At 41.9% G+C, this 26,892-nt stretch overlaps 9 protein-coding genes across 11 annotated transcripts; 4 read left to right on the top strand and 5 right to left on the bottom strand.

The window, feature by feature from the left end:
• Positions 1 to 44: 44 nt before the first annotated feature.
• LOC108605420 (anaphase-promoting complex subunit 7) lies at positions 45 to 3,331 on the bottom strand. Its single transcript, XM_017995092.2, has 5 exons — positions 2,732 to 3,331; positions 2,241 to 2,334; positions 1,603 to 2,098; positions 589 to 1,537; positions 45 to 518 (listed from the first exon to the last, which is right to left on the bottom strand). Exons 1-5 carry the CDS (start codon positions 3,238 to 3,240, stop codon positions 188 to 190), a joined length of 2,379 nt encoding a protein of 792 aa, XP_017850581.1. The 5' UTR covers positions 3,241 to 3,331; the 3' UTR covers positions 45 to 187.
• On the top strand, positions 3,326 to 3,967 carry LOC108605351 (required for meiotic nuclear division protein 1 homolog). Its single transcript, XM_017995020.1, has one exon. The coding sequence runs from the start codon at positions 3,326 to 3,328 to the stop codon at positions 3,965 to 3,967; it is 642 nt and encodes a 213-aa protein (XP_017850509.1).
• A 208-nt stretch (positions 3,968 to 4,175) lies between these two features.
• LOC108605446 (ribosomal protein 63, mitochondrial) lies at positions 4,176 to 4,796 on the top strand. The gene is made up of 2 exons (XM_017995128.1): positions 4,176 to 4,433; positions 4,498 to 4,796. Exons 1-2 carry the CDS (start codon positions 4,263 to 4,265, stop codon positions 4,645 to 4,647), a joined length of 321 nt encoding a protein of 106 aa, XP_017850617.1. The 5' UTR covers positions 4,176 to 4,262; the 3' UTR covers positions 4,648 to 4,796.
• Positions 4,797 to 4,890: 94 nt separating this feature from the next.
• LOC108605426 (vacuolar protein sorting-associated protein 26) lies at positions 4,891 to 7,899 on the bottom strand. The gene is made up of 2 exons (XM_017995102.2): positions 7,493 to 7,899; positions 4,891 to 7,319 (listed from the first exon to the last, which is right to left on the bottom strand). The coding sequence occupies exons 1-2, from the start codon at positions 7,637 to 7,639 to the stop codon at positions 5,832 to 5,834; spliced, it is 1,635 nt and encodes a 544-aa protein (XP_017850591.1). The 5' UTR covers positions 7,640 to 7,899; the 3' UTR covers positions 4,891 to 5,831.
• A 147-nt stretch (positions 7,900 to 8,046) lies between these two features.
• LOC108605440 lies at positions 8,047 to 9,084 on the bottom strand. The gene is made up of 4 exons (XM_017995123.2): positions 8,888 to 9,084; positions 8,513 to 8,827; positions 8,349 to 8,456; positions 8,047 to 8,286 (listed from the first exon to the last, which is right to left on the bottom strand). Exons 1-4 carry the CDS (start codon positions 9,008 to 9,010, stop codon positions 8,116 to 8,118), a joined length of 717 nt encoding a protein of 238 aa, XP_017850612.1. The 5' UTR covers positions 9,011 to 9,084; the 3' UTR covers positions 8,047 to 8,115.
• A 110-nt stretch (positions 9,085 to 9,194) lies between these two features.
• Positions 9,195 to 15,077, bottom strand: LOC108605425 (apoptosis-inducing factor 3). 3 transcript variants are annotated; one of them, XM_017995100.1, is made up of 4 exons: positions 14,919 to 15,077; positions 14,559 to 14,633; positions 14,384 to 14,490; positions 9,195 to 11,214 (listed from the first exon to the last, which is right to left on the bottom strand). In XM_017995100.1, exons 3-4 carry the CDS (start codon positions 14,451 to 14,453, stop codon positions 9,488 to 9,490), a joined length of 1,797 nt encoding a protein of 598 aa, XP_017850589.1. In that variant the 5' UTR covers positions 14,454 to 14,490; positions 14,559 to 14,633; positions 14,919 to 15,077; the 3' UTR covers positions 9,195 to 9,487. The 3 variants fall into 3 exon arrangements, with proteins under 3 accessions (XP_017850589.1, XP_033150344.1, XP_017850590.1); XM_033294453.1 differs by lacking the exons at positions 14,559 to 14,633; positions 14,919 to 15,077 and having other exon boundaries at positions 14,384 to 14,524; XM_017995101.2 differs by lacking the exons at positions 14,384 to 14,490; positions 14,559 to 14,633; positions 14,919 to 15,077 and adding an exon at positions 13,890 to 14,018.
• On the top strand, positions 11,778 to 12,799 carry LOC108605437 (putative uncharacterized protein DDB_G0268364). Its single transcript, XM_017995120.1, has one exon. The coding sequence runs from the start codon at positions 11,986 to 11,988 to the stop codon at positions 12,769 to 12,771; it is 786 nt and encodes a 261-aa protein (XP_017850609.1). The 5' UTR covers positions 11,778 to 11,985; the 3' UTR covers positions 12,772 to 12,799.
• Positions 15,078 to 21,582: 6,505 nt separating the features above from the next.
• On the top strand, positions 21,583 to 23,671 carry LOC108605445 (probable insulin-like peptide 6). The gene is made up of 3 exons (XM_017995127.2): positions 21,583 to 21,817; positions 23,060 to 23,255; positions 23,316 to 23,671. Exons 2-3 carry the CDS (start codon positions 23,060 to 23,062, stop codon positions 23,453 to 23,455), a joined length of 336 nt encoding a protein of 111 aa, XP_017850616.1. The 5' UTR covers positions 21,583 to 21,817; the 3' UTR covers positions 23,456 to 23,671.
• A 550-nt stretch (positions 23,672 to 24,221) lies between these two features.
• LOC108605444 (maker342) lies at positions 24,222 to 25,350 on the bottom strand. The gene is made up of 2 exons (XM_017995126.2): positions 25,171 to 25,350; positions 24,222 to 25,098 (listed from the first exon to the last, which is right to left on the bottom strand). The coding sequence occupies exons 1-2, from the start codon at positions 25,297 to 25,299 to the stop codon at positions 24,751 to 24,753; spliced, it is 477 nt and encodes a 158-aa protein (XP_017850615.1). The 5' UTR covers positions 25,300 to 25,350; the 3' UTR covers positions 24,222 to 24,750.
• Between the last annotated feature and the right edge of the window lie 1,542 nt (positions 25,351 to 26,892).

Genomic DNA, 26,892 nt, shown 5'->3' with positions numbered 1-26,892 from the left:
ATTTTTGGTAATGCTATCTGAAGCTAATGGAATACATAATAAATACCGCCTGTGCACATAAACTATCGAAACGGACCGAATTCTTATATTTCTTTAAATAAATACCTTACTTAAAGAAATAGGATAGTTACGTTTAATTTGTTGTACCAAAGAAGATACAAGACTGTACTGTAGTCGCACATAAAATTTAGTTAGTCATTTCTCCATCGACATCCTCCCAAAAGGGATCAGAGAATGCGTCGGAGTCATCATCATCCTTCGCCATAGCGGGAGAGGACAGTTCCAGCGCATCGCGAGACGTCGTGTCCTCACCATCCAAAAGCCAATCCTGATGCGGTGTACCGCAGGTTGCACCCATGCCTGTCGCTCCACTGCCGCTGCTGGTGCTGGGGCCGGTGGTGGTGCTGCTGCTTACATCAGCAGTGCTACTAGTATAATCACTGCCTGACTTAACGGCACGAGCGGCCTTAGACAAGGCATTGATACCATCCAAGGCGCGCTGGCATGTACTCTCCATGCTGCAAGAGGAAAACAATAAAAAAAAATTAGAGCTAGAGCAATGCAGAGTGTCGTGCGTGTCGAGCTTACGCTAGGGCCCTGGAGAAATAATGCAAGGCGGCATCCACATCCTTTTCGCTGCTCAGCAGTCCCGCCAGCATGGTGTAGAGCTTGGGATGCGGATAACGTGTGACCTGTTTGCGCAGCAACTCAATGGCATCCTGTATGGCACCCTCATGCTGACAAATGACCGCCATGAGCGCTATACCCGGCGAATAGGAATCATCAATGCGTACTGCTTTTTCTGCAAATTTGCGTGCGTTCTTTTTGGCGGCGGGATTGTTCGAGTGGAAGAGCGCATCACCGAACATGGTGTAGCTGCGGGGTGAGGTGCGAAAGTAGCGGATGGTAAGCACACAAATGGCCTGCGCCTCCTTCATGCGCTTCAAGCGCTTGTAGCAGGCGAGCAGCCCTTTGTACACTTCGAAGCGATATGGCGCACAGCTCTGAGCCGAGCGAAATATATTAATGGCATCCTTAGCCTGTCCTTGAGCCGTGAACATCCTGCCGCGCAGCAGCAGCGCCTCAATATTGCGCCCATCCAGCGACAAAGCACGCTCGGCAAACTCATGAGCCCGCTCAAACTTTTTGTTCATATACGCATGATGGGCATAGATGAACCAATGGGCTGTGGTGAACTCGCAGGGCATTACGTTGCGCAGCTGCAAGAAGAGCTTCTCATGATCCGGATCCTTTTTGTTGTTGAACTCGTGCACAACTGAAAGCGGCATAAGCGCTTCCATGTTATAACGATTGACCATGGCCGCCATGCCCAAATACTGCTCCGCCTGCACATAGTTGCCATAATAGTAGAGGCATTTACCTATGTAAGTAAGCAAATAGTCATTCTGGCGAAACAAGGTGGTGTCATTGATATTCTGGAACGTCTTGGCGGCCTCAATGTGCCTGCAGCCATACATAAGTGCATTGGCCTTGATCCAGTTGCTTAGCCACTCTATGGGCTTGGGCACTGGTGCAGCTAAACAGAAAATTAAGCATTAGTACTGAGTGAACAAAAGGCTAAGTCGAATCCAAGCTACGCACCATTTAATACTAACGAGTTCACCTCGTTGCCATCGACGCCCAGCTCGATGAGCGCATTTATCGCCGTAAGCGCCATGGGACATTCAGCTAGCACATCCTTAAAGGCTTGTATTGTTTCCGTCTTTCCCAAGGTGCTGCCATGCAGCTTCAGCAGCTGCGCCAGCAACATATTTAGCCTGGGCGTGCGCTCCTTTGTGCCACGCAGCGTAAATATGGCCTTGGAATAATCACATAGATGGCGATAGCAAGTAGCAAGTTTAAAGCGCATCTCTAGCTCCTGGAACTGTGGATAGGAATTTTCAATGCCGTAGAGAAAGCTGCTCTTATACCGTTGCACCGACTTCCGCTGCACCAGCACAGACTCCATCTGCTGGGCGGCAACGCGATAATTGCGCTCTTCATAGTTGGCATGGCTTAGGAATAACATTGTGGGATATTCCATTTCCACAGTGCATATGTTGCGGTCATTTTGTAGCAGAGTGGAGAGCAGACCAGCCTGTAATTTACATGCATGTAGAGTGTGAGTGTACAGTTAGTTTGTGGGCGTGTGGGTGTGTGTGCGTGTGTGTGTCTGTGTCTGTTTGCAAGGCTCAAAATGGCATCGCCAGTTTGCAAATATTTATTGTTGTTAAACTCACCGTTGTTATAACGCACTCGTATAAGCCATGATCATAGAGTCTTTTGACGTTTGCATACAAGGCGTTTTCCATGTTTATACTGTTGAATTGAATACTGTAATTGAATGCAAGCGCGGCGCGCCACAGTTAACCCACACATACAAATAGATACTCACATACGCAGCGACAAGCAACACTCGATAAATCGATATTTGGTAAATTTCTGTTAACAATTTCTTGGAAAAATGGTCTTTGGCAGCTGCTGCATTAAAGTTTGCCCTCAATTTAAGCACAATCTACTTAATTCAATTGCTTTTAATGCAAGTTAATAGTTGGAAAACGAACTATTTCAAATTAATCGATATCACAATAAGCTACGTTATCGAGCCAAGTGTTATGGTTATGGCAATTTGTTTTTTAAGAAATAACTATATATTGTAACAGAAATGAACCTGGCACGACTTGCCATTCAACGAACGTTAACCAGTAGTGTTTGCCTGCGTCCACGTTACCTGACTTCCAAGCTCACGCAGCCACAATGCAACTGGAGAGCAACTGCGCCAGAATGGCATCTCCATCTCCAAAGCCACAGATGTTTTGCCAGCAGCATATCCACACCAACAGACGCAGGCGCAACGACTGGAGGGCGCTCGAAGACACACAAGACGCATCCGGCGAGCACAGTTAAGCCTTTGCCCGTGGTGAATGAACCACTGGAAACGATGTTGCCCAGCAGATCGCGTGCGTTGCGCAAGAAGCGTTTGGCAGTTGATGAAATGTCAGCGTTGGGCTTCCTTAATGCGCGCGGCTTCACCACGGCCGATGAGTACAATCTGGAGGAGTTGCATGCGGCGCTCAGGCAACAAAATCTGTACGAGACAAAACGTTTCTTCTCCACCGACAATCTGGGAGTGGAGCAGAGCGTGCTATTTGTGACGGCCAAGTATCCAACAGGCGAAGATCCTCGTGAGATATTCTTTTTTCGCGAGGGCTCCGTTGTTTTCTGGAATTGCAATGACATCGAAACAAACAACGTGCTCAACTTTTTACGCAGCTTCGAGCGGGAATCCTACGTTAGTGCCTTGGTGCATGGCGAGAGCGAGGTGATGCCCTACACCTACATTGCCTCCACAGCTGTAGACGTCGAAGGCGACTTGGTGGCGGAAAGCAGTGACTTCAATGTCTCCTCACGCGCCTTCTTCCAGAACGGCAAGTTCTATGTGACGCCGGACAGCGATAATTTTTTGTATAAATACACATTTTCCAATGCCATGGCGCAGTCCATCAAGCTGGGTCTGTGGGAAGCTACGCTGGACCGTTACATTGACTCCATGGAGTACTTGACGGAGGATCTGAAGCGTGGCCGCCGCCTGCGCATTTCACGTGCTGCCATGTTACGCAAAACAGGCGAATTGTTTGCTCTAAGACATTCTATTAACTTGTCCTCGGATCTGCTAGATGCGCCAGACTTTTATTGGGATCGCGAGGAGCTGGAGGGTCTGTACCTACAAGTGTGCTCATACTTTAGTATCACACGTCGCACCAAGGTGATGAACGAGAAGATCAATCACTGCGTCGAACTGGCGGAGCTGGTCTCGCACAATCTAAACGACGCGCATCATATACGACTCGAGTGGATGATCATTATACTAATTATGGTGGAGGTGGGATTCGAGATTTTGCATTTCGTTGGCGATTCGTTGCATCCAGCTGAGGTGCATGCTGCCACTGACGATACCAAGGCATAAGCCAGCATCACGCATTTCTTGTGTATTTAAAATCTGTAAATTGTTTTCAGAATATAATCAAACGTTTTTAAAACATAAAGAAAACTTATTATTTCAAACTCAGCGCGCAATAAACAGCTGATTCACTTACCAGCACACAGAGCATTAAACTAGTTCATTGGGCTTCAGCGCCAAACAACACACTGTCATCCAGTTGCTGTTTAATATCTACCACTTGTGCAATCAACATTAACGTGCGCTGGAAAAAAAGTAAAATAATAAAAACATTAGTTATTAGCAATAAACAACACATAAAATGCACGTGACATTGGTGAACTTCTTCAAGAAGACAGTGCCCGGTCACATATTTCGTGGCAAGCGGCGTCTGGTAAAGCCGGTGAGCAAACGCTCGATGGAAACACTCACCCGAGAATATGAGAGACAGGAGCACATTATGCTGCTGCTGCGACACCCATATCTAACGCTGGTATGGCACTTTAAACTGTTAGTTTATATAGCGTATATAACTATATATAACGTTTTACTTTTAGGAGCAATCCTCGGGTCATGCCAAAGAGCTGCAAAAGCGAGAGAAACTGGTGGCCAAATGGACGACTGAGCAGACGTTGAGCAAAATGAAGCCACACGTTACCATTGAGGAGCGTCTTAATCAGCTTAAGATCAAGGAGGCTTGGGACTAGTTGCTTAAGCTACAATTATGCCTAAAAAGAAATTAGAATAAATATTATAGATATTTACACACATGTACACACATATTAACGTTGAGTCGGTTTGATTGTATTGTAAAGAAAGAAAGATAAAGCTCTGCTTTGCAGCTGAACTGCTCAAATCCATGTTCATTTATTTACGGGGGGGATTGTATTCTGTTTCAGAAATTGCTTTGCGATTTTATTAATTTGATAAATTTTATTATATCATATATTTTGATGCATGTACTATGTGTTGTATAATTGTGTCTGTGTTATTAATAATATGAATAATGGTTTTGTACATACTATTCAAAATTTATATGTTCATACCGATTGCTCAAACTGGCAGTATGTCTGTATGCTTGTAGAATATATACATATTTATGTATATAACATGTTCGCTAGGCCGTTTTGGGGGCTTCGTTTTCAATATTCATTCTCTAACATTATTTATTAGTAATTAATAGTTTATGTCTATATTTCTATATATTGAATATGATTTTTGCTTGTTGTTAATCCCGTATGGTTTGTTTGTTTGTTACTTTTAAAGCATTTATATTTGTTGTCTCTTCCTCATATATGACTTCGATTTCCATATATTTTGTTTGTTTTTTTTTTTGTGTTGTGGTGTGCAACAATTTCGAATTGAAAAATCAAATTTTCCAAACAGGGAATGCATACGCTTAAAGAGGAGTAGGGAAAGTTAACTTTTCTTTTCATATTAGATTTTAAAAAACAATTTGTTTTTTGTTTAATATATGTGTATATAGTTAGGTAATTATTTTGATGTTAAGTTTGCTTGTCTACAGTTTTAATTAGAGCTACGAGATGTGCAACGTATAGTTTTTTCTAGCATAATAATTATTTTTTTTTAATCTTTTTTTTTTTTGTAATTTCAAGAAGAGCATCTCTATGTGTGTATATATAATATGTATGTATGTGCGCGCGCATAACCTCAATAGAACATTTTTAACAATATATTGTATTAACTTTAATTTGTATGTATGGTTTAAAAAAATAGTTATATGCTTACGCATATAAATCTTTCATATATATGCTAACGTATTTGTATATACGTTAAATAGTTGCTTTTGCTTATGTCGTTCCTGCTATTGTATTTCGCCATTATTATAGAAATTCAAATGATTAACGGTAAACAACAAAATGGCTGACACTCAATCCGCACTCAGCGGTGCTGTGCTCGCCTTCTTTCCAGAGCCAGCTGATGCTGGCGGCGACGGCAGCACCACATCGGTTAGCTCATCATCTTCATCCAGACGCGGACTGTGCTCCATGCTCAGATCCATGTCCAAATCCAAATTCAGGCTACCATCGCCTCCAGCATGCATCGGCGACTGCAATAGGGGCGGCTCATCGCTGCTCTCAGTTGTGATGCTGACGCTGGCGCTTGGCAGCGGCGGCGGTGTGCTGGATAACATAGCAACGGGAGAGGCACTTACAGTTGCCGCCGCGCCATCGCCCATGCCACGTTCACGTTCACTTAAATCTGCCGCCCCCGTCGCTGCTGCTCCTGCTGCTGCTGCTGCTGCTGCTGCTGCTGCTGCTGGTGATGTGGCTAAGCCACCTCCAGCCGTCGTTGCAAACATATTGCTATCACCAGTGGGTGTCATTGGTGAGGTGGGCAGTGGGGAATCAATTTGTTGCTGACTAAATTCCTGATTGGGACTCTCGCGCGTAAACAGACCCATCTTGGACTCGATGGGAGCAGCGCCTGGTGTGACGCCGGGCACGCCGCCCGCTGTGCCAGTGGCAGCGCCCTCGCTGTCGGTGCTGCTGCTAATGAGCGAGTGTGCAACGGTGGGCGCAGCTGGGCCGCTAACCAAATGCGGCGGCGCATGCAGCGGCACATGCTGATGCTGATGATGGGAAATCTGCTGGGCCACATGGTAGCGCGGTATGTCCGCCTTGCGCCAAAGCGTAATCTCTTGCTGCTTGAAGTAGCGCCGATCTTCGGTATCCATTAACACCAGGTTAAGAAAATACTTGACCGAGAACTTCTTGTTGATGTCACGCATCGTGGGCGTCAGATTGTAACCGGCGAGGAACACACGTATGGGTATGCTCTCGCCCTTGACAGGTGCACCGTCCATGATCTCATACTTGGCAATGGTCTCGTTCTCATTGAATATATTGGGTCCGGTGCCAGTGGATTCACGCTTAATGATCGCAATCTCCATGTGCTTGATTTTGATGCGCACCAGCAGAAAGTAGATTTTGCCAATGATTGTGTCCTTCAAATGATACTTGCTTTTGTTGTACTCAAACTCAATGTGCAGGCAATCCTCGATGCCCACCTCCATCTTGATGGGATTGTTCATCTCCGGGTAACTGCAGAGCGTATGTACAGCAATGTCCACCTCCCGTGTAATATCACTGATGCGTCTCACGATGGTGGCACGCAGAAAGTAACGTAGGCGCACATTGGAGCCGGCATATACCTCGAACTGTTTCTCGACATTGGGGAAATCAAAGGGATAACTGTTGTTTTGTATAAGATCGCCAGGGCGTGCTAACGCCTTGGCAAGGCACTTGAACTCATGGTGATTGCCTCTGTCGTAGAATAGTTCGATTTGTCCAATAAACTCGATCTTAATGCCCTGATGCTCCAGCTTGCTGCCCGGCTTCTTTAAAGTCACATTCACCTACAACAACAATAAAAACCAGATAAACATTGTATTCACAGATGTATACGCGCCAACTGATAACACCGTCCGCAGTTACCATCGGATGGCGACGACAGGGCGGGCCGGCGGCTGCTCTGCACTGCTATCGCTGCTTGACTTGTGAGGGGTGGTGGGGGAAAGTGAAGGTTTACCTTGCCGGATACTGTTTCGCCATCATAGTACAGCAACATCTTTTCCACTTTGCCATCCTCGCCCTTAACCTCAGCTGTTTTTCTATTTTCCGCACCATCAAATTCAATATCAATTTCGGCTGATTGGCCAAAGCCCAGGAAATTCATAATTGATAAATTATTTGTTTTACACTTTTGTTACACTGGTCAGAGAGCGGGGCACAGCAGCAGGCACTTTGTTACTGTTTCTGTTTCTCAGAATTTGGAATGTTGTGTACTGTTTACTTGCAGTGCCTGTATTCTCAGTGCACTGTGCAGCCAGCCTCCTTATTAATGATGATTACAAAACTTTTCCTTGCCACGGACTGCAATTGCAACTGTAATTTATTGGGCGTTTTTGTATGTGTGCGAAAAGAAAAAAACTGGATGAGTTATTGAAATGTTAAGCTTAACAGTGACTGTTAAATTGGCAGCGTTATCATCAAATATCGAGACCACTGCCCCAACCGAGTGTCATTTGATTTTTTTGCTGCGACTAAACACACTGTCATCCAGCATACAAAAACGATAATTTTTATTTGAACTGTTACAGTTTGCAATGCAGTGTTTTATAAAATTTGTTATAGCGACAAAATTAAAAAAAATTAACACCAAAATATACTGACATTCGGTTCTTTAGCCCAGCGACTTGGCACACAGTTCCAGCTGGATATACACAGCCACAGCGCACGCAAATAATAGGGAAAATAAAAAGAGCTTAAGCTACGAGAACGTATTGGCGCTGCCAATTGCATTTCACATGTAAAGTTGTTGGCCTTTAGGATAGCATAAGGTTCTATAAATATTAGATACATATATTATTCAAATGTTTGCTCACTGTCGGCTTAGTGCTGGCTCTAGTATTTAAGAGTTGCTCAGCTAAATAAAATATGTCGTAGAAAAACATAAAAAATCCGGAGGCATAACTTGTAAACGAAAAGCCACACTAAAAAAATAAATGCATATAGCAAATAAGTATAGATTTATACAATATACTACTACCTGTTGCAATAGTCTATCACTTTGCATAGTTTTCATACGTTCTATGCTAATTTTAATGCTAGCATGTCTATTAAAAAATTTTTCTTGCTCCTTGTGCAATTGTAGCTTGAGCAGATTTAGAGCCTCATTCGTTTTGGCCATCTCAACCTTTAGGAAATTTAATTGTTGCAACAACTTGTTACTATCTCTTTGCAGTTTACTATAAATTGCATTCATTTTATGATTACGCAGCAAGGCTTTGAATTTTTCTGTAATTTTCTTGGCCTCATCTAAAATATGTTCATAGCATTGGATTTGAGCAGTCGCAAGCATTATCTAAACAAGCAATAATGCAAACTAATACCATATAATATTTAATATATAAAAAGCACGCACCAAACTTTGAAATCTCAGCGCCATAGTCCGTAGAGATTTCTCTTTAAGCTGCCGCTTGCATTGCTGTAGATTCTCTCTTATAAATTGTTGCTCTCCTTGTTGCTGATGTACGTTGATGGCCATGATGCTTATAAAAACGTTAAATGCTAAAATAAACAAATAATAAAATTTTGAAAATTTCGAAAATTTTGACAACAAATAAATTTGTAAAAAAATAAACTGACACAAAAGTTAAAGAACATGGACCAAGAATGTTAGAGCAATAAAATTGTTAACATGCATATTAAAAAAAAAAACAGTTTGGAAATGATTTTAAAAGTTTAATTTTAATAAAAAAAATACAACATAATTTTTGTTACTGCTACAAGATCAGAGCTAGGCAAAAAATATATAAGCAAGCATTGAGCTGAGCTTGAGCTTTAGCTTGAGCTGATCTCAACAATTTTAACAAGAGTTAAACATAAATGATACTGGCGCTGAAGCTGTGGGGTAGAGTTGGAGTTGAGTCTATATACTACAATATATATATATATATATATATGTATGTGTAAGCGAATCTCACGAGTATCTCCCATTAACGAGTATTTTTGTAGTTGGTGCTTAACGCACACGCGGCAACGGCTCCTTGAGCTTGGCTGTCCAGGCCTGACGATTCTCCGCATTCTCAATCTGTCCACGTCCCAGGCACTTGCCCTGCGAGATAAGCTCGGCGAATTGCGCCACAATCGGATCACGTCCGCAGGATGCAACAGCGGTCACCGTATCGGCGGCATTCACAAAGTAAGCGATGAACTGCAGATCATCGAGGCTGCCATCGATGATGACCTCCTTGTAGCTGCCATGACCCGCATAGCGTATGCCCTTGCCAAAGATCATGGTGAAGAAGAATGGCACTGCCTCCAGCTTCTTCAGGCCACCACACATATTGATGGCTGCAGTGCGTCCATGATACTGCGCCAGCTGATAGTGTCCAATGTTGACGCGCGACTGCGCCAGGCTTTGAATATGCGCATTGGCTATATCACCGCCCACATACACATCGGGCACATTGCTCTCCATGAAGTCGGTGACGTCCACCGAGCCGTTCTTATTACGCCGCACATCGGAGTCCGCAAGGAATTGCGTGTTCAGCGTCGAGCCGGTGCCCATGATGAGCAGATCACAGGGCAGACGTGTGCCATCCAGCAGCAGCACTTCGCACACCTGGCCAGCATCGTTGGCCAAAATTTCGGTAATGCCGCTCTGCATCAACATGTTCACTTTGTTATCCTCGAACAGCTTCAGGATGCGCTCGCCAATGAGCTCACCAAATGCCGCCTTGAGCGGCACATTCTCGCGTCCAATCACATGCACGCTGGCCACCTTGGAGACCAGTCCAGCCGCCGCCTCGAGCGCCACAAAACTGCTGCCCAAGCAGACGACACGCGTCTGCGGCGTCACCACCTCCAATATGGCCTTGGCATCCGCATACTCACGCACCGTCTTCACATTCTCCAGCTGTGCGCCTGGTATGTTCGGCTTGAAGGCGGAGCAACCGGTGGCTATGTAGATCTTATCATACTTGACCACATATCCATTGGAGCAGTGCAGCTGCTTTTGTGCCGTGTCCAGCTTGTCGGCGCTCACGCCCAGCCAGAGCTCAATGTCGTGTTCCTTGTAGAAGGCTTCATTGCGAAATTGCAGCGTCTCAATGGCCACATCCAGCGACTTGGAGATCTTAACACGATCATAGGGCAAATACTGTTCGCGGCAGACGAAGATCAGGCGGCCGGTGAAGCCTTCCTGGCGCAACGTTTCCACACAGACGGCACCCGATGGGCCACCGCCGACGACAATGAAGCAACGCTCATCCTGCGGCTGACGCTTCACCATGTTCTTCAGCCGTTTGCTCTTCTCCAAATCGCTGCGCTTGGCGCGCACCATCACCTGACCCTCGCCATTGACTTCCACATTGTAGCAGGGCAGCGAGTCCAGCCCGGGAAAGTCCTCAATGTCGCCCGTCTCCAGGCTAAAGCAGGCGCCATGCCAGGGACAACGTACACGTCCCACGCCCAAGGCGCCCGTATGCAAGGGTGCTCCATAGTGGGTGCACTTGGCGCCGACGGCATGCACGCGTCCCTGTTGCTTCACCACCAAGATGCGCGTATTCTCATCAAAGTCCAGCTGCTTCATTTCATTCTCCTGCAGCTCATCCGCACGGCAAACGGCCACCGGAGCCGTGTATTCCACATTGGGTGTTGTTGGAGTTGGAGACATTTTATCGCCGCTGCTGCTGCTGCTGCTGTTGCTGCTTGCGTTGCACTTGGATTGATAAGAGCCAACGGCACCTGCAAAACAGAGAGAGAACAAGAGTGTGTGTGTGAGTGAGAGAGAGAAAGCAAGAGTGCGAAAGAGAGCGCGCGACATATATTAAAGAGAAATCTATTTTTTATTTCAAACAAGCAAAACAACAAAAAATTTAGTTTTTTCCTCAAATTTGTTTGTATACACTTTAAGCAATTTACAAAAGTGTATGAGGGTAGCTTAGAGTTATGCGCGCAGTATGCAACAGGCGTTTAAAAAGAATAGATCTAAGCATAAAATTCAAGGGAAATTAGCGCAGTAGCTTAGCCTTAGATTAGTTATTTTCTTTTTTGCACTCTCGTACAAATTATACCTATGATAGTTTAAGTTAAATAGTTGAGTCAGTCGAACACTCATCAATTCACTGAGTAAGCTTATAAATATTTATAATATTGCGACATTAGCACCCTCATTAAAATTAAAGTAAAAACCCACCCAACTAACATTTAATACTTGAACGACCCCCATTAAAGTTTAAATTTGTTTGAATAATTTGTATTCAGTTGATTTGGCCTGCTCCACATATAAACGCAGCTCTGCACATTTTGAAATGAATTCTATGTTAAAATTTCAAGCAAAGTGTATGTCAAATTCGAACTGCAATTGAAATTTGCTGTGCTGGTGTTTTTCCACAGATTTTCTTAATAGACAAATTTAAATGCAACGCATAGAAAGCCCGCCCACCCGCTGTGCTGCAGCTTGGGGCGCTTAGAAAGCCCCAAGCCCAACGTTTTTAACTCAGTTCAGTTGCCAAGATGTTGTCATTGGCTGCAGTGGTCTGTGTCTTGGTCTTGGTCTTGGCTGCGCTGCAATTGGCAGTGGCCAGTGAGAATAGTTTGATACCCTCGGCACAGCAGCTGGAGCTGAAGCTGGGCGCGTTGCATGTGCAGCAGCAGCTGCTGCAGGAGCAGATTGAGCATGTCTACGCTAGTGCGTATACGCCGGATAAGCCGCTGTTGCTGCAGCAACTGCAGCAGCGCCAGCAAGAGCTGCAACTGCAGGTGCTGCGGCTAACAAACAAACATAAGCGCGAGCAAGAGCCAGAGCCAGAGACGGACGCAGAGCCAGCTCCAGAGGAGTTGGCGCTGCATTTACAAGCGGACTTTGAGTACTTGCAACATAAGCTGGACGAGCTGAAGCAGCAGCTGCAGCGGCTCAGCAAAAACGCAACTGCGCCCGCGGCAGCGCAACGTAATGTGGCAGAGACAGCCACGCCCACAACGCCGTCGCCGCCCACACATTTTTGGTCGCCGCTGCTTAACCTGCCCGAATCTCTTGCCCCATCGCCCGTGCCAAGCTCTACGACGCCTTCGCTCATTCGGCGCTTCATGACTTTGCTGCGTCGACCCCAAGCCAATGCCAATTCCATGCTGCGCAATAATTTCCCAGATCCACAGAAACTACAAACGTTGAGTGCCGAGCAGCTGCTCGCCCAACTCCAGCGGCAGCGTCAATATCTGGACGAGAGCATCAGGCGTCTGGAGCAGCTAACCCAGCAGCAGCAGCAGCAGCAACAAGTGGACGACAGCAATCACTATTGATTGATATTGTAATTATTTTTTATAAACATAATTTATTGCAGCAAATAATTGTAAGCAAAATTGCTAAAATTAAATTGGTCTGTAGTTATCTTTTTTTTTTTTTAAATAGTATCTCAAATTTCTTAAGTGCTCCACTTCATAAGCATAAGCGGCTATGCTCAAAGTTTAGATTAGTTAACTACAGTTAACGACAGCTATGAAAAGCCATAAAATAATAAATGTTCTATATATAATTTATAATTAATAATAGCTATTAGAATGGTTTGATTTGATACGCTTACAAAATAAGAAAAATTCGGGAAAACTAAAACACCTACAAAAAGAGCCATAGAGCCATAATTTCTACAAGAATATATTCTCAGAATTTTCCATTTTGCTATATCCACTTTGTAAATTGTTTTCACCTATCAAATCGACCCACACTAATAGCCAAGTTAGCAAAGGGAGAGGCCTTAGCATAGAATTCACATGAAATTGAATTCGTTTGAACTATTAACTAATAACTTAAGCTCTCTCTCCCTAGCTGGCACGCACAATTGGCTATAAGAGTCGAAGGAACTTGGCTTTAATATCGAACAAATTGCTGCGTCATTTAGACCAATTATAACAAACAAAAGTTCAGTGCTAGCAAAACTTGTAAAGCTTCATTTAAACATAATTGTTTAACATGTGTGTGTGTGTGTGTGGAGATAAGAAATAATATTTATGGTTTTTTTGCACTATGACTAATAGACTAATTAAATATGCATGCCATAAATATTGACAAAATGATTACTGGCTGAATCACAAGTTTAAAGAAATTCCAAATGCCAAAAACCTGTTAGCTGCTTGTTTTTCGCTTGTAATTAGCTAATTAGCTCTGTGTAAATTTTTGTGGATTTGCCAAGCTAAAGTAACTGCGATTTATAATAAAAACACACACACACACACTTAGACAATCACCAACCGGTTGGCCTTGTCTCACATAAGAAGCAATTGTAATAAAAGCAAAGCACAATTGTTTAATAAATAATAGAAGGGAACAGGCCAACATCAACAAAGCCAAGCATTTGTGCTTTTTATATTTCTTTTCATATGCATTGCACATTCAAGCAAAGTTACAGTTGTTTGTTACTTACTATTATTAAGGCAATAATGCAAAACAAAAAAAACGCCGCCGTCACAGTTAAGTCAAAAGTGTAAACTGAGCTGCTAAAGCTGCCAAAGAGAATAACAATAACTACAATATAGCCCAAAACAAACCGAAAAGCCGCAAAGTCATAAAGCAAACTGAGCAAAAAAAAAAACAAATAAAAACCCCAACCGCTTTGACAGCTGACGCGCGCGCTCCCGCTCTCTCACTCTCTTATGCTCTCGCGCTCTCACGCTCTTGGTCACTGTTAGTCAATTGCAGTCGAATTAATGTGAAATGTTAGCTTAAGATAAATTATCGATATGCAGTGGACACGCAAATTTCAATTTACTATTAGCGTGTCTACAACAAATTATAGAAAGTTGTTTGACTCTGAGCTATTTAAATTGTAATCAACTTTAGCCTTGACAGCAACAAAAAAAAAAACACTAAAAGCGATATATAAACAAAGCTACGTATACTTAATTTAGCAACATTTACCTGCAGGCTGCTCCTGTTTGGGTGTCACATTGCCTGTCGTCTTGTATTCCTTGCAGTTGATCGAGCCCATTGTATAAACTGTTGTGTGGCTGCTAACGCTACGTAGTCTAAATTTGTAAACAATTTCAGCTATAATAATTTATATATAGCAAAAATGCTTTTATCTATAAGCTACCTGCTTAAGCAGTTAATGTGCACTTGAATTTGTTTAAATAAACTTGAAACGTGACGACAATAGCGTGGCTGCAACCTATAAAACAGTGATAATTTAAATTATTTATTAATTATTAATGATGTCACACATAGCTTGAAATAAAATTCCAAGTATTTTAATTAAAGATTAAACGCCACAATATTCTGCGTTTATTGTTTTGTTGTTGTTTAAAAAAGAGATAAACTTTAGCGTGAGGAATGCGCTGTAGAGTTCTGACTTTATGATTCACAAACAAACACACAGAACCAAAACAAAAACAAAAAAAAAAACACACATGCATATGTGTATATGTATGCTTGTATGTGTGTGTGCGTAACGAACCCGGCATGCAACAGGTTCAGCTAAGATGACGCTGCTATCTCCCTCTCTCTCTCTCTCTCTCTCTTTTGCTCGTAGAAATTCTAACGATGCTGCGTGCGTTGTTGCGATAGCGGGAGCCAACACACACGTCCGTAGTCCGTGAGCTGTAAATCGAGTATGCTGCGAACAAAAAGCTTTGATAGTAACGTCATCGCTGCCGCAAACGTTTGCATGCACACACACACACATATGCACGCACGCTAGCATACATATATTAATATATGTACATATGTGTGCGTGTGTGTGTTTTAATATGGAGCCCTTGCTGTGACTAACGCAACGTCTCGACCTTGTGGTCGCTCTCCAAAAAAAAAAAGTTTCATACACATGTTAACCATAGGTATATATGTTTATAAGTATGCGTGTACATGTGTTGCGGGGCGTGGCAGCGCGTTACCGGTTTGTGGTTTGTGGGCAATTAATTGAGAACAAGCACAGCACGCAACAGGCTTCGGCTTCGGCTTCGGATTCAACTGACCTCCAACTCCAAGACATGGGGCACACAATTGGAGTGCGCACTGTGCGCAACAGCAGCAGACACACTGTGCTAGAATTAATAAAAGTTGCTAACTCGCTAAGCTAGTGCGCCATTGTTTAAGTGCCTTGGGTTTTGTTATTGTTTTGGCTTTGACTTGGCTTGCGCTATTGTCAGCACGTCGCTGATAAGACGGCTTATTTGCACTTATAGTATTTAATATATATTTTTGTCTCTGGCACTGACACGCCAAATATAACATATATATATATATGGGCATACAAACATTTTAATGCAGTCGTTCTTATATTGTATGCACTTGTTTTTTATATATGCAAGTATGTCGGCTAAATAAACTACATTGTTTATTTTCAAACTAATCGATAGTTTTCGGCGCTGTCAGCTGCTGTTGAGTAACAGCGCAGCTGCATGTTAATTTACAGCGCTGTTAGTGGCGCATTAGGCACATGCGCCGCTAGATGTCGTTTCATGCTAAACATGGCGGCAAATTCAAATTCAAATTCAAACGTTCGTTTTTACTATCGCTTTATGTACGTGGCCATTTACCCTATTTAGATAAGCGGCAGCTTAATGAGCACAAATTAATTCTCAATAATTGTTATGGTTGCAATTAATTATAAATATTTACAATAATATTGCATTTTGTACGCTAAAAGGTCAGGCTTGTGCATTGGCTATGTCTATTATTTTTTGATTAATGGAAATGCGGTTAATTGTATTTCTAATCTAAGCGCAACTTGCGCGCCTGCCTGCTTGCGTGCTTGTTTATGAATGCAAAATACACATAATTTATGTACTATAATTAACAACTTGTTGATTGTTTACAAGTGCCCACGCCACGCGCCATGCTAGTGATTGCCGATTAAACAAATAGCAGGCAACAGTTATATACATATGTAGCTTCAATGAAGTTACAGGGACAGAGGACAGCATCAACGGAAGTTCCAGACAGGTGCACCCGCATAACAGAGCGACGACGGCAGCGATTACGAGCAATATTATTTTTTTGGGGGCAACTTGACACGGTGCAATAGCCGTGGTGTGCCAGCCAAGGTCACGCCCACAGACAGACATCAATGATGCCAATGTACTCAAAGTGGGTGCAAAGTGCTCTCAATCTCTCATAGTTACCCCCAATTGCCACCAAAACAAAAAAAGAAATACACACACACACACATACACATATATAAATATGTTTATACAGAAAAAAAACGCAACGCTAACTTTAGTCGCTGGCTCTGGCTATTGAGCATAATTTGTTGTATTTGGCTCTTGTTTGAATTTTTGTGTCAAGCGTTGACCTTGGACAGGCGGGCAGAGCGGCCGCTGCACAGTGTCACACAATTAATCGAAATAGCAGCAAGCTGAAAAAAGCTGCAGCTTACGGCTACAGCTCACTGTGCCTGGCTGATGTCTGCATTTGAAGTTCATTGTCTGTTCAATGTCCTGGCGAGAGAGAACACATCCTGCAATCGCCGCCGCAGCCGCAGCCGCAGCCGCAGCCGAAGTCTGTCAAATATGTGTGTCTATGAACTCGTTTTGGGACTCTCATCATCATGCGGTCAAGCTCTAGCTGAAGGTCAACGACGCGTCGCCTAAAAGTTTACTCCTGCCTGTAACGCTAACCCAAAAGGTCAACGTCAGTTTATTGACACGCGCGCACATTTATCTTGTGCTCTCATTATAAATTTTGTTGTGCTGCCGCCACTAAAGTTACCAATTTAAATAATTAATAAAAGAGGGTGGGGGGGTGTTTTGCAGCAAGTGGAAATTTTACGCTTAGTTTTATTTTTAGTGCATGTGGAAGCAGCGCAGCAGTTGCAATCAAAGTTCAATTGCAAGACGTAAATTTTGCCTCTTGCTTGTTTATGTTAATCGTTATTGTTTACATTTGTTGCTGCTATTAGTGTGTGTTATTGTTATTGCGAGTGGTGTCGTCTGTGTCGTCTGGAATGGACTCTCGTCTAGGCCTCGTCGCTCTGCCCACTCTGCACGCTTCTGGGTCAACAATCATAATCAGCAGCAGCAGCGGCGGTGGCGGTGGCGGTGGCGGCGGCGGCGGCGTCTGAGCTGCAGCAGCCGCTGGCGTCGCAGTTCCAGTGGTTGCAACTGGCGCCCACTTGTCGCTCATGTCAATCAATGAAGATCCAATTTTAGCACAAGTAAACAATAATTGCAAGCTGAACCTAATCCGTACTCAACGCCTATAGATACAACTACAACAACAACAGTCATTCAACTCAATAAGAAATGAACTTACAACACTTAAACTTATAACAACAAGTTCTCATAGTTGTTGTCTTTTTTTGGGGGGGATTTCTAGCTTTTCGACTTTGAACTCTGTTGCGTACACAAAGCAGCGCTAGACTCGGTCAGGCAGCCCGCCCAGCAGCAGCAGCAGCGGCAGTGTCAGTCCTAGACCCGACACTCTGAGCTCAGCTTATCAGACGTAAACAAAAAGTTATGAACTCGCTTAATTTCGACTAATTAATACACTTTAATCAATAAGCAACACAACGCTGACTGCATATAATTAAATTTAATACCAATTAACAAGTACACTTTATGTAATTTATTTTATAACAAATAAAGTGTATCGCTTAGCAATTAAAGCGCCAGTGCTTGGACTGGCTCTCTCCCCGGACTTTATCTCTGTTGCATTAACGCGAAGCTGCTGCTGCTGCTGCTGCGGCTGCGGTCTGAGAGATTGTGCTAAAAATAGGGGAGTCTACGATTGGGCGCGCGAGCCCGTTGTTATTAATAATAAAAACTAGATCACGCCGACTGCACGTTGCCGTTGTTTACGTTAATTCTCAGCTGGCGTCGGTTACGCCCACAGCTTGCTGACTGCTCCGTAATCCGTAGACGCATTCCCAGTCCCAGTGCGAGTCGTTGTCGTTGTCGTTGTCGTTATTGTTGGTTTCCGTTCTTCTTCAGTTTACGCCTCGCTGCAGCAACAACAACAACAACAACAACAACAACAATAAGAAGAAGAATGCCGCAAGCAACCAAAACATCAACAACATGTCTTATCAGCAGGCGTAACCGTTATCAAAGCAGCACATACATAGCATGTACATCTATATGATGTATATACATACATACATATATGTATCTATATGTATTGTCGCTGAGTGTGTGTGAGCATAACTATAAATTTATGCAAATTTATAACTATTTAAAGCTATGCATTCCAACGCTGTAGTTATGAATCTAAACTGATGTATAATATATGCATAGGCTGCATTAAATATACTTAAAATATTAAGTGCAGATGTACGCAAAAAAGACAAAAACGTTACAATGTTACATTGCTCTATAGTAGTAGCACATACAATAATATTGCATGTGTTGAGACCCTGTAGCATGCGCATGCAATGGGTCTATTAGTTTCGGCCGTGCGCAACTTTTCGATTTTCAAATGCAAAAATACTTCTAATTCGGCCAGCAACGAAAGTTGCTTTATTAAAGTTTATTTTAAATTTATTTTAGATTGCTCGAATAAGCTTTCTAAGCACTGTTGCCAATATCGCTTTTTGCCGTCAAATTTTGCTGTTTTCGAAGTTAAGCTGCGGCTAAAATGTGTGAATTGCGGAAAGCGGCACTTCTGGCTTTATTGTTGCACATTTTAAATTTTTCTTTGGGAATTGAGCTGCAATTTCGGTTTGATGACTAAAAAAAAATTGGTTACCTGCAACGACTTTTTCTCAGTTTTTCCCATTTATTACCTCCATTTACCTACAATTATATTCTTAACTTTTTTCGACTGCGATTCCGCACTTTTTCAACTTTCAACAGCGTTTTTCTTGATCAAAAGTTAGAAAAAGTTTGGTATGGTATAAGTTTAAATATTTATTGCAATGATTATTAAAAAGTCCATAGTAAGTGTTAAGCTGCGCTATTTTAATTAGAGTACAGCGTCTACTGCAGTCGACTTGGCACACATACAAATTGCCCGTGCATTACTTCATTGTGTGTTTGAATATATTTGTCGCCTCTATCTACTGACGAATTCCCAGAATAAAAGAGCACAGGTTAACACCGCTGCTAATCAACTATGCGACCCCACTAGAGTAGCTAATAAATAAATTGTTAGTAAAGCAGGCGAGACAGAGATAGCGCATGCGACAGTCTTCTGCTGCTGCTGCTTCTTCTTCTTCTTCATCATTTTGGTTTGCAGTGTATTCAAACCGATAATGCACTTGCTCTGTATTTACATGTGTGTGTGTGTGTGTGTGTGTTTGTACTTTGTTCAACTGCAAATATTATTAATAATATGTATATTGTCATTGTTATTGTTATTAATATGCTGAATACACAGCACACACACACACATGTATACATGCATATATTACAGCACTATAATATTTTCACGCTGCTACGCTGTGCTCACAACCACAAAGAGAGCAAGAGAGCGAGAGCGAGAGCGAGAGAGCGTGAGCGAGTGAGCAACACATACATAAATGATTTCTATGTGTCATGGACACTTTTAAGCATTGGCGAGTGCGTGGGGCATTTTTAGCACACTGTGCCGAAAACATACGAAAATGTCAACAAAAAATATCAATGATTAAAATTGACAAAGTTCAAGCGTCAACTTTTGTTTACGTTTTGTTTTCACTTAAGCATAATTTTGTTTTGTTTTTTTTGTTTATGCACATACATATATTTTTAGACAGTGTGCATGCTGATCATATATTATGTATGTATGTGTACATACATAAGTATGTATACAAAGATTGAGTGAACCGATTTACGCGGTCGTTGGCGAGGCTTCATCAGCCGCTTGCAGTGCACAAAGAATTCTTTTTCAATTTGGCTGTGAAACAAGTGACATCTTCGCCTCCATAAAAAAAAAAAACAGCAGCAGCAACATAAATAAATAAAAGTAAAACTAACTATATGCATAGCAACAGGAAATAGCAAGAGAGAGAGAGCTACAGTTGCCAAATAAACAAAACTTCAAAAGGCAGCAGCAGCAGCAATCGGGCAATCAACCAAGCCAGCCAACAGGCATAAAAACAAACAAACAAACAAAACAAAGCAACAAACAAGTGCCATGAAGTGCGTGTAAGTGCGATAAGCAACAAGAGACGCCAATCGACAGACACTCACACACAGACACACATACATACATATATGCCTGCCATAGTCTGACTTAAAGTCTGAGTCTAATTATAGCATACGACTTGCTAAAAATACGCGTCAAAATCAAAACCCGCCGCCCACAAACCACAAACACTGCCAAACACAAAAGCCAAAGCAACTAACTAAGCTGAGCGCAGCAGAGAGAGAGAGAGCGTCAGAGCGAGAGCGAGAGCGAGTTTCGTAATAAATGTGCAGCTGATTGTTGAATTGTGTAGGCGTTTTGTAGGCGTGTGGGCGTGGCGTTTGGGGCGCGCGTGTGTGTGTAACAAACAAAAACGAAAATTTTGCTGCTTAGTCAGTAAAAAACCCTTGCTCAGACCCCCTCTCCCCCACCACTCACTCCTGCAGAGGAGCAAGCCAGAGAGAGCGCAACAGCAGCTGAGAGAGAGAGAGAGAGAGAGAGAGAGAGAGAGCGAGAGCGCACTGCTTGAGTAATAGTAGAGCGAACGCTTGTGAGCGCAACTGAGCACGAAACAGAGAAAAAGAGCGAGAGCGAACGAGCGTGTGAGCGAGAGAGAGAGAAGAGACTACGCATTTGGAGCAGCCCATTTGATCATACAGCAAGCGAGCCTGATCATCAAAGCGCGTTCCAAATCCAAGCCAGCCGCATCGTGTTGGGTCGTGCGCTCGACCCAAATCACTTTTCAGCTTTTAAGTGAAAAAAAAAAAAAACAAAACAAAAAAAGGATACACTCAGCCCACAACTTGCGACATGCAACAAATTCGCAAATTGACGCGTCTCATTAACCACCAGCAGCAGCAGCAGCAACTACAGACAACACCACGCCCTTACAATCAGTTAGACATTTTAAGCCATAACGATACCATCGATACCAACAACTAGAGCTTAAACTAAAGCTGAAGCTCTTACTCTATAAAAATTTCCACGCGCAACGGGCAAAGCGCAACATTTTGCCATTTGTTTTATTTTATTTTTTTTTAATTATTTTTTAATATTTATATAAACGTTATTTTTTTTATTTTTGTTGTGGCATTAAATTGTGATTTTTGAAACTGTGTGTGATTGCAAAAGAACGAAAACAAAAGACAAGAAAGTTCCTTAAGCAAGTGATAAAATTTTTATAAAACGCAAAACAAAATTTATAAACAAATTAATTAAACTCGTTAAACAATTGGGAGCTGAAGCAAGTGCAGCGAGCGATCGGAAACGGAAATCAAAAATCTAAAGGCGATTCTAATAAGATTAGCATGCAAAGTAAGTTCGCTATAGAATAAAATATAATAATAATAACTAAAGACTGAATATAATTTATTAGCTTAAAAGTTTAATGGCAAAGGCTTTAGCATTTTACATCAGCTGTACAGCATAAGAGAAGGCTGTAGTTTATATTAAAACTGCATATATTACAGCTGTACATCAAGCGTACATCAACTGTACATTAGCTGTACATCAGCACAGCAGCTTTAGTTTATGACAAAACTGCATTTTTTGTTATGCCTAGACAGCAATACATCAGCTGTAAATCATTACATCAGCTGTACATCACTTCATTAACTAGTCAGAGGTTAAGCATCTGCTATAATATTAGCTATGCATCAATTTATTGCATGTACATGCGTGCGTATACTTAATTTATTTATAGCCAAGCTAAAGGATATTATGAAATGAAGCCATTTAGCAATTAGCTATAAATAAAACGTATTTCAATTGACAGTAATTTCCAATTGTGAGTGCCCACACCTTAACTGGCTGGTTGCTTGCTTGCTTGGTGGGCGGGGGGAGTGGGGTCAAAGCTACTAAATGTCGTTTTTCTATGGAAAAGCTGCTGCTGCTGCTTGTCTAGCCAATAACCAAGGCATCTATATATATATATATAAAATATATACGCTTAATAGTCGATTAGCACAGTAAGAGGGCATTGAAACAGCATTGAACCAGCTCAATCATGCGTATACTTAATATTTTGTACATTTTCGAGTCAACACGTTGATATATTTAAAGCTTGAACCCTTTGCCTTGCGTTTTTTTTTTTATATAGAGAGCGCGAGAGACTTTAGTCTGTGTCTTCGAGTCTAACAATCTGCACAGCGGCAGGCAATCTTCACTATATATAGTTATATAGTATAATATGTATATATATATATAAAATTTCATGTTCCAAATGATAAGCGTATGGCAGACTCACACAGCTTGGTTTATTTTTAAACATTGAAGTTTATGTAAATATTTCCTGGCCCGCGCCGCGACGCAAACAAAAACAGAAATGCTGAAAGAAAAAAAAAAAAAAAACAAAAGTAATAAGAATAAGCATGTATACAATAATATTTGATACTGATAAGCGGAGACGCCTCAGGCACAACGCACGCACGCACAGCTGAGCGAGAGAGAAAGAGCAGGCAGCTCAAGCTAAAAGAAATGAACTTAGGCTTAAGCGTTAGGCTCAAGGACAAACTTACTTAACTTACAACATTTTCTTTGCATTTCTATTGCTTTTAGATGATCTTTACAAGCTACTGTTCATTGCTAGTTGCCACACTGCTGTGCGTGGCATGCAGCATTGTCTTTGTTGCTGCCGTACCGATCACGGTGCCCTCATATGGTATGGAAAATAAAAAAGTCTGCTCCACCAAGCTACACGACACAATTGACAAAGTCTGTGGCGGTCGCACGCTATCCCTGGACGATCTATATCGTAAGTTCACAAACTGTAAATCCAACTATATCATATATAAATTTTCATTTGCCTTTTCAGCCAACAGCTTTGGCTTACGCAACAAGCGTTCGACGATGCCCGATGATGGATATTTACGATTGCAGAATGGCGCTATACACAGGTGTTGCCATAATATCTGTAGTTATCGAGATCTTTTAGAGTTCTGTGCGACCGATTGAACTATTGAGAATCTGCTTTCAATCAACCATATAGCATATACACATATATATAGCACCTATGCATTAAGTATACGCCCCAACAGCCAAACACTTTCCTAGCAATTGCACAACTCTAAACACTAAAACACACACACACACACACACACCCATACACTAAGTATATTGTACTATTTTAAGCTATGCACTAATAAACATTTCATATTATTATTATATGACACACAATAGAAAGTGAGAGAGAGAGAAAGAGAGAGAGAGAGCGAGTAAGCAAATATTTTATTCAGCAAGGCAAGAAGCCAAATGTTTTAATTCAATTTCATTTATAATAATCAATTAATTTAACTCTCTTGCACTTTATTTGGCATTCATATCATCGGTATTCCGGTATTTTATACAAAAGTTTAGAGTTTTGAATTGAATTGTAGACCGAATGGAATTTCGAGAAAAGATAACAGAGCATGAATTAACTTTCATCATATTTTTCTGTTTGACAGCATTGTAGTTCGACTGAGATTTGGCGAATAAAAACTGCAAAGTTGTATGCAATTCAATCAAAAGAAGAGACAGCATACTAAATAACTAGCTCACACTTTATTACGATTTCATTATATAATTTGAACTTTTGATTGCGCATAGTTTGGCTGCTCAATTAAAATATCGAGCAAACAAAATTCCAAAGAGCTGAAATCTATTTGCAAATATTTGAGAATTCTTCAACTTCCAGCTCCAGCTCTAGCTCTAATTTGCTTCAATTAGTTAACTGCTAAGCTCGCTGAACTCAACAAGCAACAAGCTGAGTACATATTTTAAATAATAGTTGATTATGTAAGCGTTAGACAAAGTGAGCTCTAATAGGCAATTCAAGTGAATCGTTTCACACGCGCTGTCAAGTCCATTTGCAGCCAGCAAGGGTGAAGCCAGAAAGAGAGAGAGGAAGAGAGAGAGTGAGAACTCATCATTGCCTTTGGGTGGATTTCAATCTATGTATTCATAAAATACGCATCGTTGACCTTTTTCTTTTTAACGACACCCCTCTTAATAGAGCTTGGGTTAGTCGCTTTGGTGGTGGTTGCTAGGGTGGGTTTCCTTTTTGGTGTAAAGGACACTTGCTCTAGACTGGACACTGCCGACTTAACGGGGTCACATGAGACGATGCTCAGCTAAAAATTATGTGCATTGCTGTTGATTTTAATGATGGTGCAAATCTGCCACACAGGGGAATTAAAAAAAATAGTAAAAAGATACCGAAAAGCAAGCTTGGTTTTTAGTTTGAAAGTTGAGCGAGGTACAGTGGGGGGTTATTTCTTTTGCGTTAGCTGCAGATTGTTGATGCGACGCGAGGCGAGCGCATCGCGTATACGCATTGGATGTGGCGCCTGCCCAACATTGTGGCGACAGCTTAGCTTGCGGCTTCTGCTCATGACAACGCTGCTGCTGCTGCATGGACGCGCCTTGGCCAGCACATCAAGCAGGCCCCTGGCACTGCCGTCATCATCTCCAACTTCAACCTGTTTGTCAACAGCATGCAACGGCTGCTTACATTGTTGCTGCTTCCGCATACGCATTGCAGCTGCTTGTGGTATGAACAGAGCACGCCGCATGCCCATACGTGGCGCTGGCAGCAATTCATGCTTCATTGGTTGCAACTGCGAAAAAGGAGATTTGGGTGTTGGGTTGGGTTGGGTTGGGTTGTAGCCTTGGTGGCCTCACGTTTTTACCTGCAACCAGGGCATGGCTCGCATCAGCGCACTTCTTAGGCGTGCGCCCATTGTTTGGCTTGGAGTTGCATTGGCAGCTGCCACATGACGCACACCAAGCAGTTGCAGCAACCACTGACGTACACCCATCTGTATTTAGTACCAAATAAAAAAACTGTATATATTTAAAAAAAAATAAATTACAACAAAGCTCGTCACGTCTACACTTGAAATTTATAAAAATAATCAATTTGTCTCTCTCTCTCTCTCACTGTCTACTTTGTATATTTTGCAGTAAAAATAATTGTGATTTAAAAAGCCCAAATGACGTCAATTAATTTCATGCTTGCCTACTTTTCGCCAGCTGTTAACTCCCCATAGAGCTATTCTGGCTCAAATGTTAACTTGAATTGACGGCGTATCGTGTTTTTTTTCCAAGAGCTGAGCGCACGTCATACAAAAATTTCAATTGAAAAATTTAAAGTCAGTTAGTAGTAATTTTGTAGTTTTTGACTTTTAGCTTTCTAGGAAATGTCGATAAATCCATTGAAAACCATTTATACAATTCAAACAAATTTATTGCTTGGAATCAATGCACTTACATTTTAATTTTTTTAATCAGAAACGGCCCCATTCGATGTTGTACTTCATTTTATTAATGCTAATGAATTTAATTTATAGCAACTATACATTTTTACTATTGAAAATATTTATATTTAGCTAAAAATGAAAATCATTCTGCATTTTATTAATTTATGTTAATAAATTAGGCGCCATATCTTCGTACTTGCTCTTATTGCAAATATGAATATAGCTAAAGTCAAATCAAATTATAGATGGCGCTCATTTTTAGTTGTACTTTACTTTATTAAATTTCATTGCGATTAAATTTGAAATTTGTATGCAAATATTATTTAATTTAGTTTTAGATAAATACATTTATATAGAGAAATCTATTATTTAAGACGTTAATCCATATGTTGCTCTTATTGAAAAGCTGGTGTACATGTGGTCTATGCTTCGGTATAATTATTATTTATTTATGTCAAAGGCACAAGTCTGTGCGGTCTATAAGGTTTGCGGCTGGGCAACTATGTTGTTTGTTTTGATGACAACTTCAACTGCAGCAGCAACCACTTGATGCTGCGAAAAACCGCAAAAATTGCATGCAGCATACTTTTAGGGAGCTAAGAAAGCTGCGCTGCAAAAAGTATGCTATGAAATTTATGAAAATGAATTTACGCAAAAGCCTGTTAAAGCAACAACAACACAATATAAAGCAAATCCAGGCAACAGTTAACAATTTTTTATTTATGTTTGCTTGCTTGCTTTAGATTTTGCTGCATATGCATGATCCAGAGGAAGTTGCTGCTGGAGCAGGAGCTCACACAATTTGTGCATAAAATATGAGCACAAGAGTTGAGAGCTGCCAAGCAAAGGCACAGTATGTGCCAAACACACACACACACACAAAATGAGATTGAGAGAGAGAGAGAGAGAACCACCAGCACCGCAAATATTGCGTCGTCAAAGTTCTGACAAAAGCAAGCAAAGGCAAGCGAGTGACAAACGCTTTCCCCCACCCACACACACACACTCACACACACACACACATATAAGCGAGGACTATGCAAACGCCTGCCCCTTAACTGCCACTCCCCCGTCGTTGACAAAGCGTTCATCCTTTCGTTCGTTCGGCAGTGTCTGTGTGTGTCCTGCCTTTGTGTTTATGCGGAAATCGCG

Source organism: Drosophila busckii, chromosome X (assembly GCF_011750605.1).
Source record: "Drosophila busckii strain San Diego stock center, stock number 13000-0081.31 chromosome X, ASM1175060v1, whole genome shotgun sequence".
NCBI classification, from domain to species: Eukaryota; Metazoa; Arthropoda; class Insecta; order Diptera; family Drosophilidae; genus Drosophila; species Drosophila busckii.
Note: the sequence above shows the minus strand (reverse complement) of the source record. Positions and strands in the feature narration are given on the sequence as shown.

Excerpts from the sequence above, each read along its gene's own strand:
- LOC108605420 (XM_017995092.2), bottom strand. The coding sequence starts at position 3,240 with ATGTCATTGCAATTCCAGAAAACAACGGAGCCCTCGCGAAAAAAGAAT. Across the intron at positions 2,099-2,240 it reads ACGAGTGCGTTATAACAACG|GCTGGTCTGCTCTCCACTCT; the intron begins GTGAGTTTAACA and ends TGTAAATTACAG. Across the intron at positions 1,538-1,602 it reads GAACTCGTTAGTATTAAATG|CTGCACCAGTGCCCAAGCCC; the intron begins GTGCGTAGCTTG and ends TTTTCTGTTTAG.
- LOC108605351 (XM_017995020.1), top strand. The coding sequence starts at position 3,326 with ATGCCCTACACCTACATTGCCTCCACAGCTGTAGACGTCGAAGGCGAC.
- LOC108605446 (XM_017995128.1), top strand. The coding sequence starts at position 4,263 with ATGCACGTGACATTGGTGAACTTCTTCAAGAAGACAGTGCCCGGTCAC. Across the intron at positions 4,434-4,497 it reads GACACCCATATCTAACGCTG|GAGCAATCCTCGGGTCATGC; the intron begins GTATGGCACTTT and ends TTTTACTTTTAG.
- LOC108605426 (XM_017995102.2), bottom strand. The coding sequence starts at position 7,639 with ATGAATTTCCTGGGCTTTGGCCAATCAGCCGAAATTGATATTGAATTT. Across the intron at positions 7,320-7,492 it reads GCGAAACAGTATCCGGCAAG|GTGAATGTGACTTTAAAGAA; the intron begins GTAAACCTTCAC and ends TTGTTGTTGTAG.
- LOC108605440 (XM_017995123.2), bottom strand. The coding sequence starts at position 9,010 with ATGGCCATCAACGTACATCAGCAACAAGGAGAGCAACAATTTATAAGA. Across the intron at positions 8,828-8,887 it reads CGCTGAGATTTCAAAGTTTG|ATAATGCTTGCGACTGCTCA; the intron begins GTGCGTGCTTTT and ends TTGCTTGTTTAG. Across the intron at positions 8,287-8,348 it reads GAGCCAGCACTAAGCCGACA|GCCAACAACTTTACATGTGA; the intron begins GTGAGCAAACAT and ends GCTATCCTAAAG.
- LOC108605437 (XM_017995120.1), top strand. The coding sequence starts at position 11,986 with ATGTTGTCATTGGCTGCAGTGGTCTGTGTCTTGGTCTTGGTCTTGGCT.
- LOC108605425 (XM_017995100.1), bottom strand. The coding sequence starts at position 14,453 with ATGGGCTCGATCAACTGCAAGGAATACAAGACGACAGGCAATGTGACA. Across the intron at positions 11,215-14,383 it reads CAAACAGGAGCAGCCTGCAG|GTGCCGTTGGCTCTTATCAA; the intron begins GTAAATGTTGCT and ends TCTGTTTTGCAG.
- LOC108605445 (XM_017995127.2), top strand. The coding sequence starts at position 23,060 with ATGATCTTTACAAGCTACTGTTCATTGCTAGTTGCCACACTGCTGTGC. Across the intron at positions 23,256-23,315 it reads ATCCCTGGACGATCTATATC|CCAACAGCTTTGGCTTACGC; the intron begins GTAAGTTCACAA and ends TTGCCTTTTCAG.
- LOC108605444 (XM_017995126.2), bottom strand. The coding sequence starts at position 25,299 with ATGGGTGTACGTCAGTGGTTGCTGCAACTGCTTGGTGTGCGTCATGTG. Across the intron at positions 25,099-25,170 it reads GAGCCATGCCCTGGTTGCAG|TTGCAACCAATGAAGCATGA; the intron begins GTAAAAACGTGA and ends CCTTTTTCGCAG.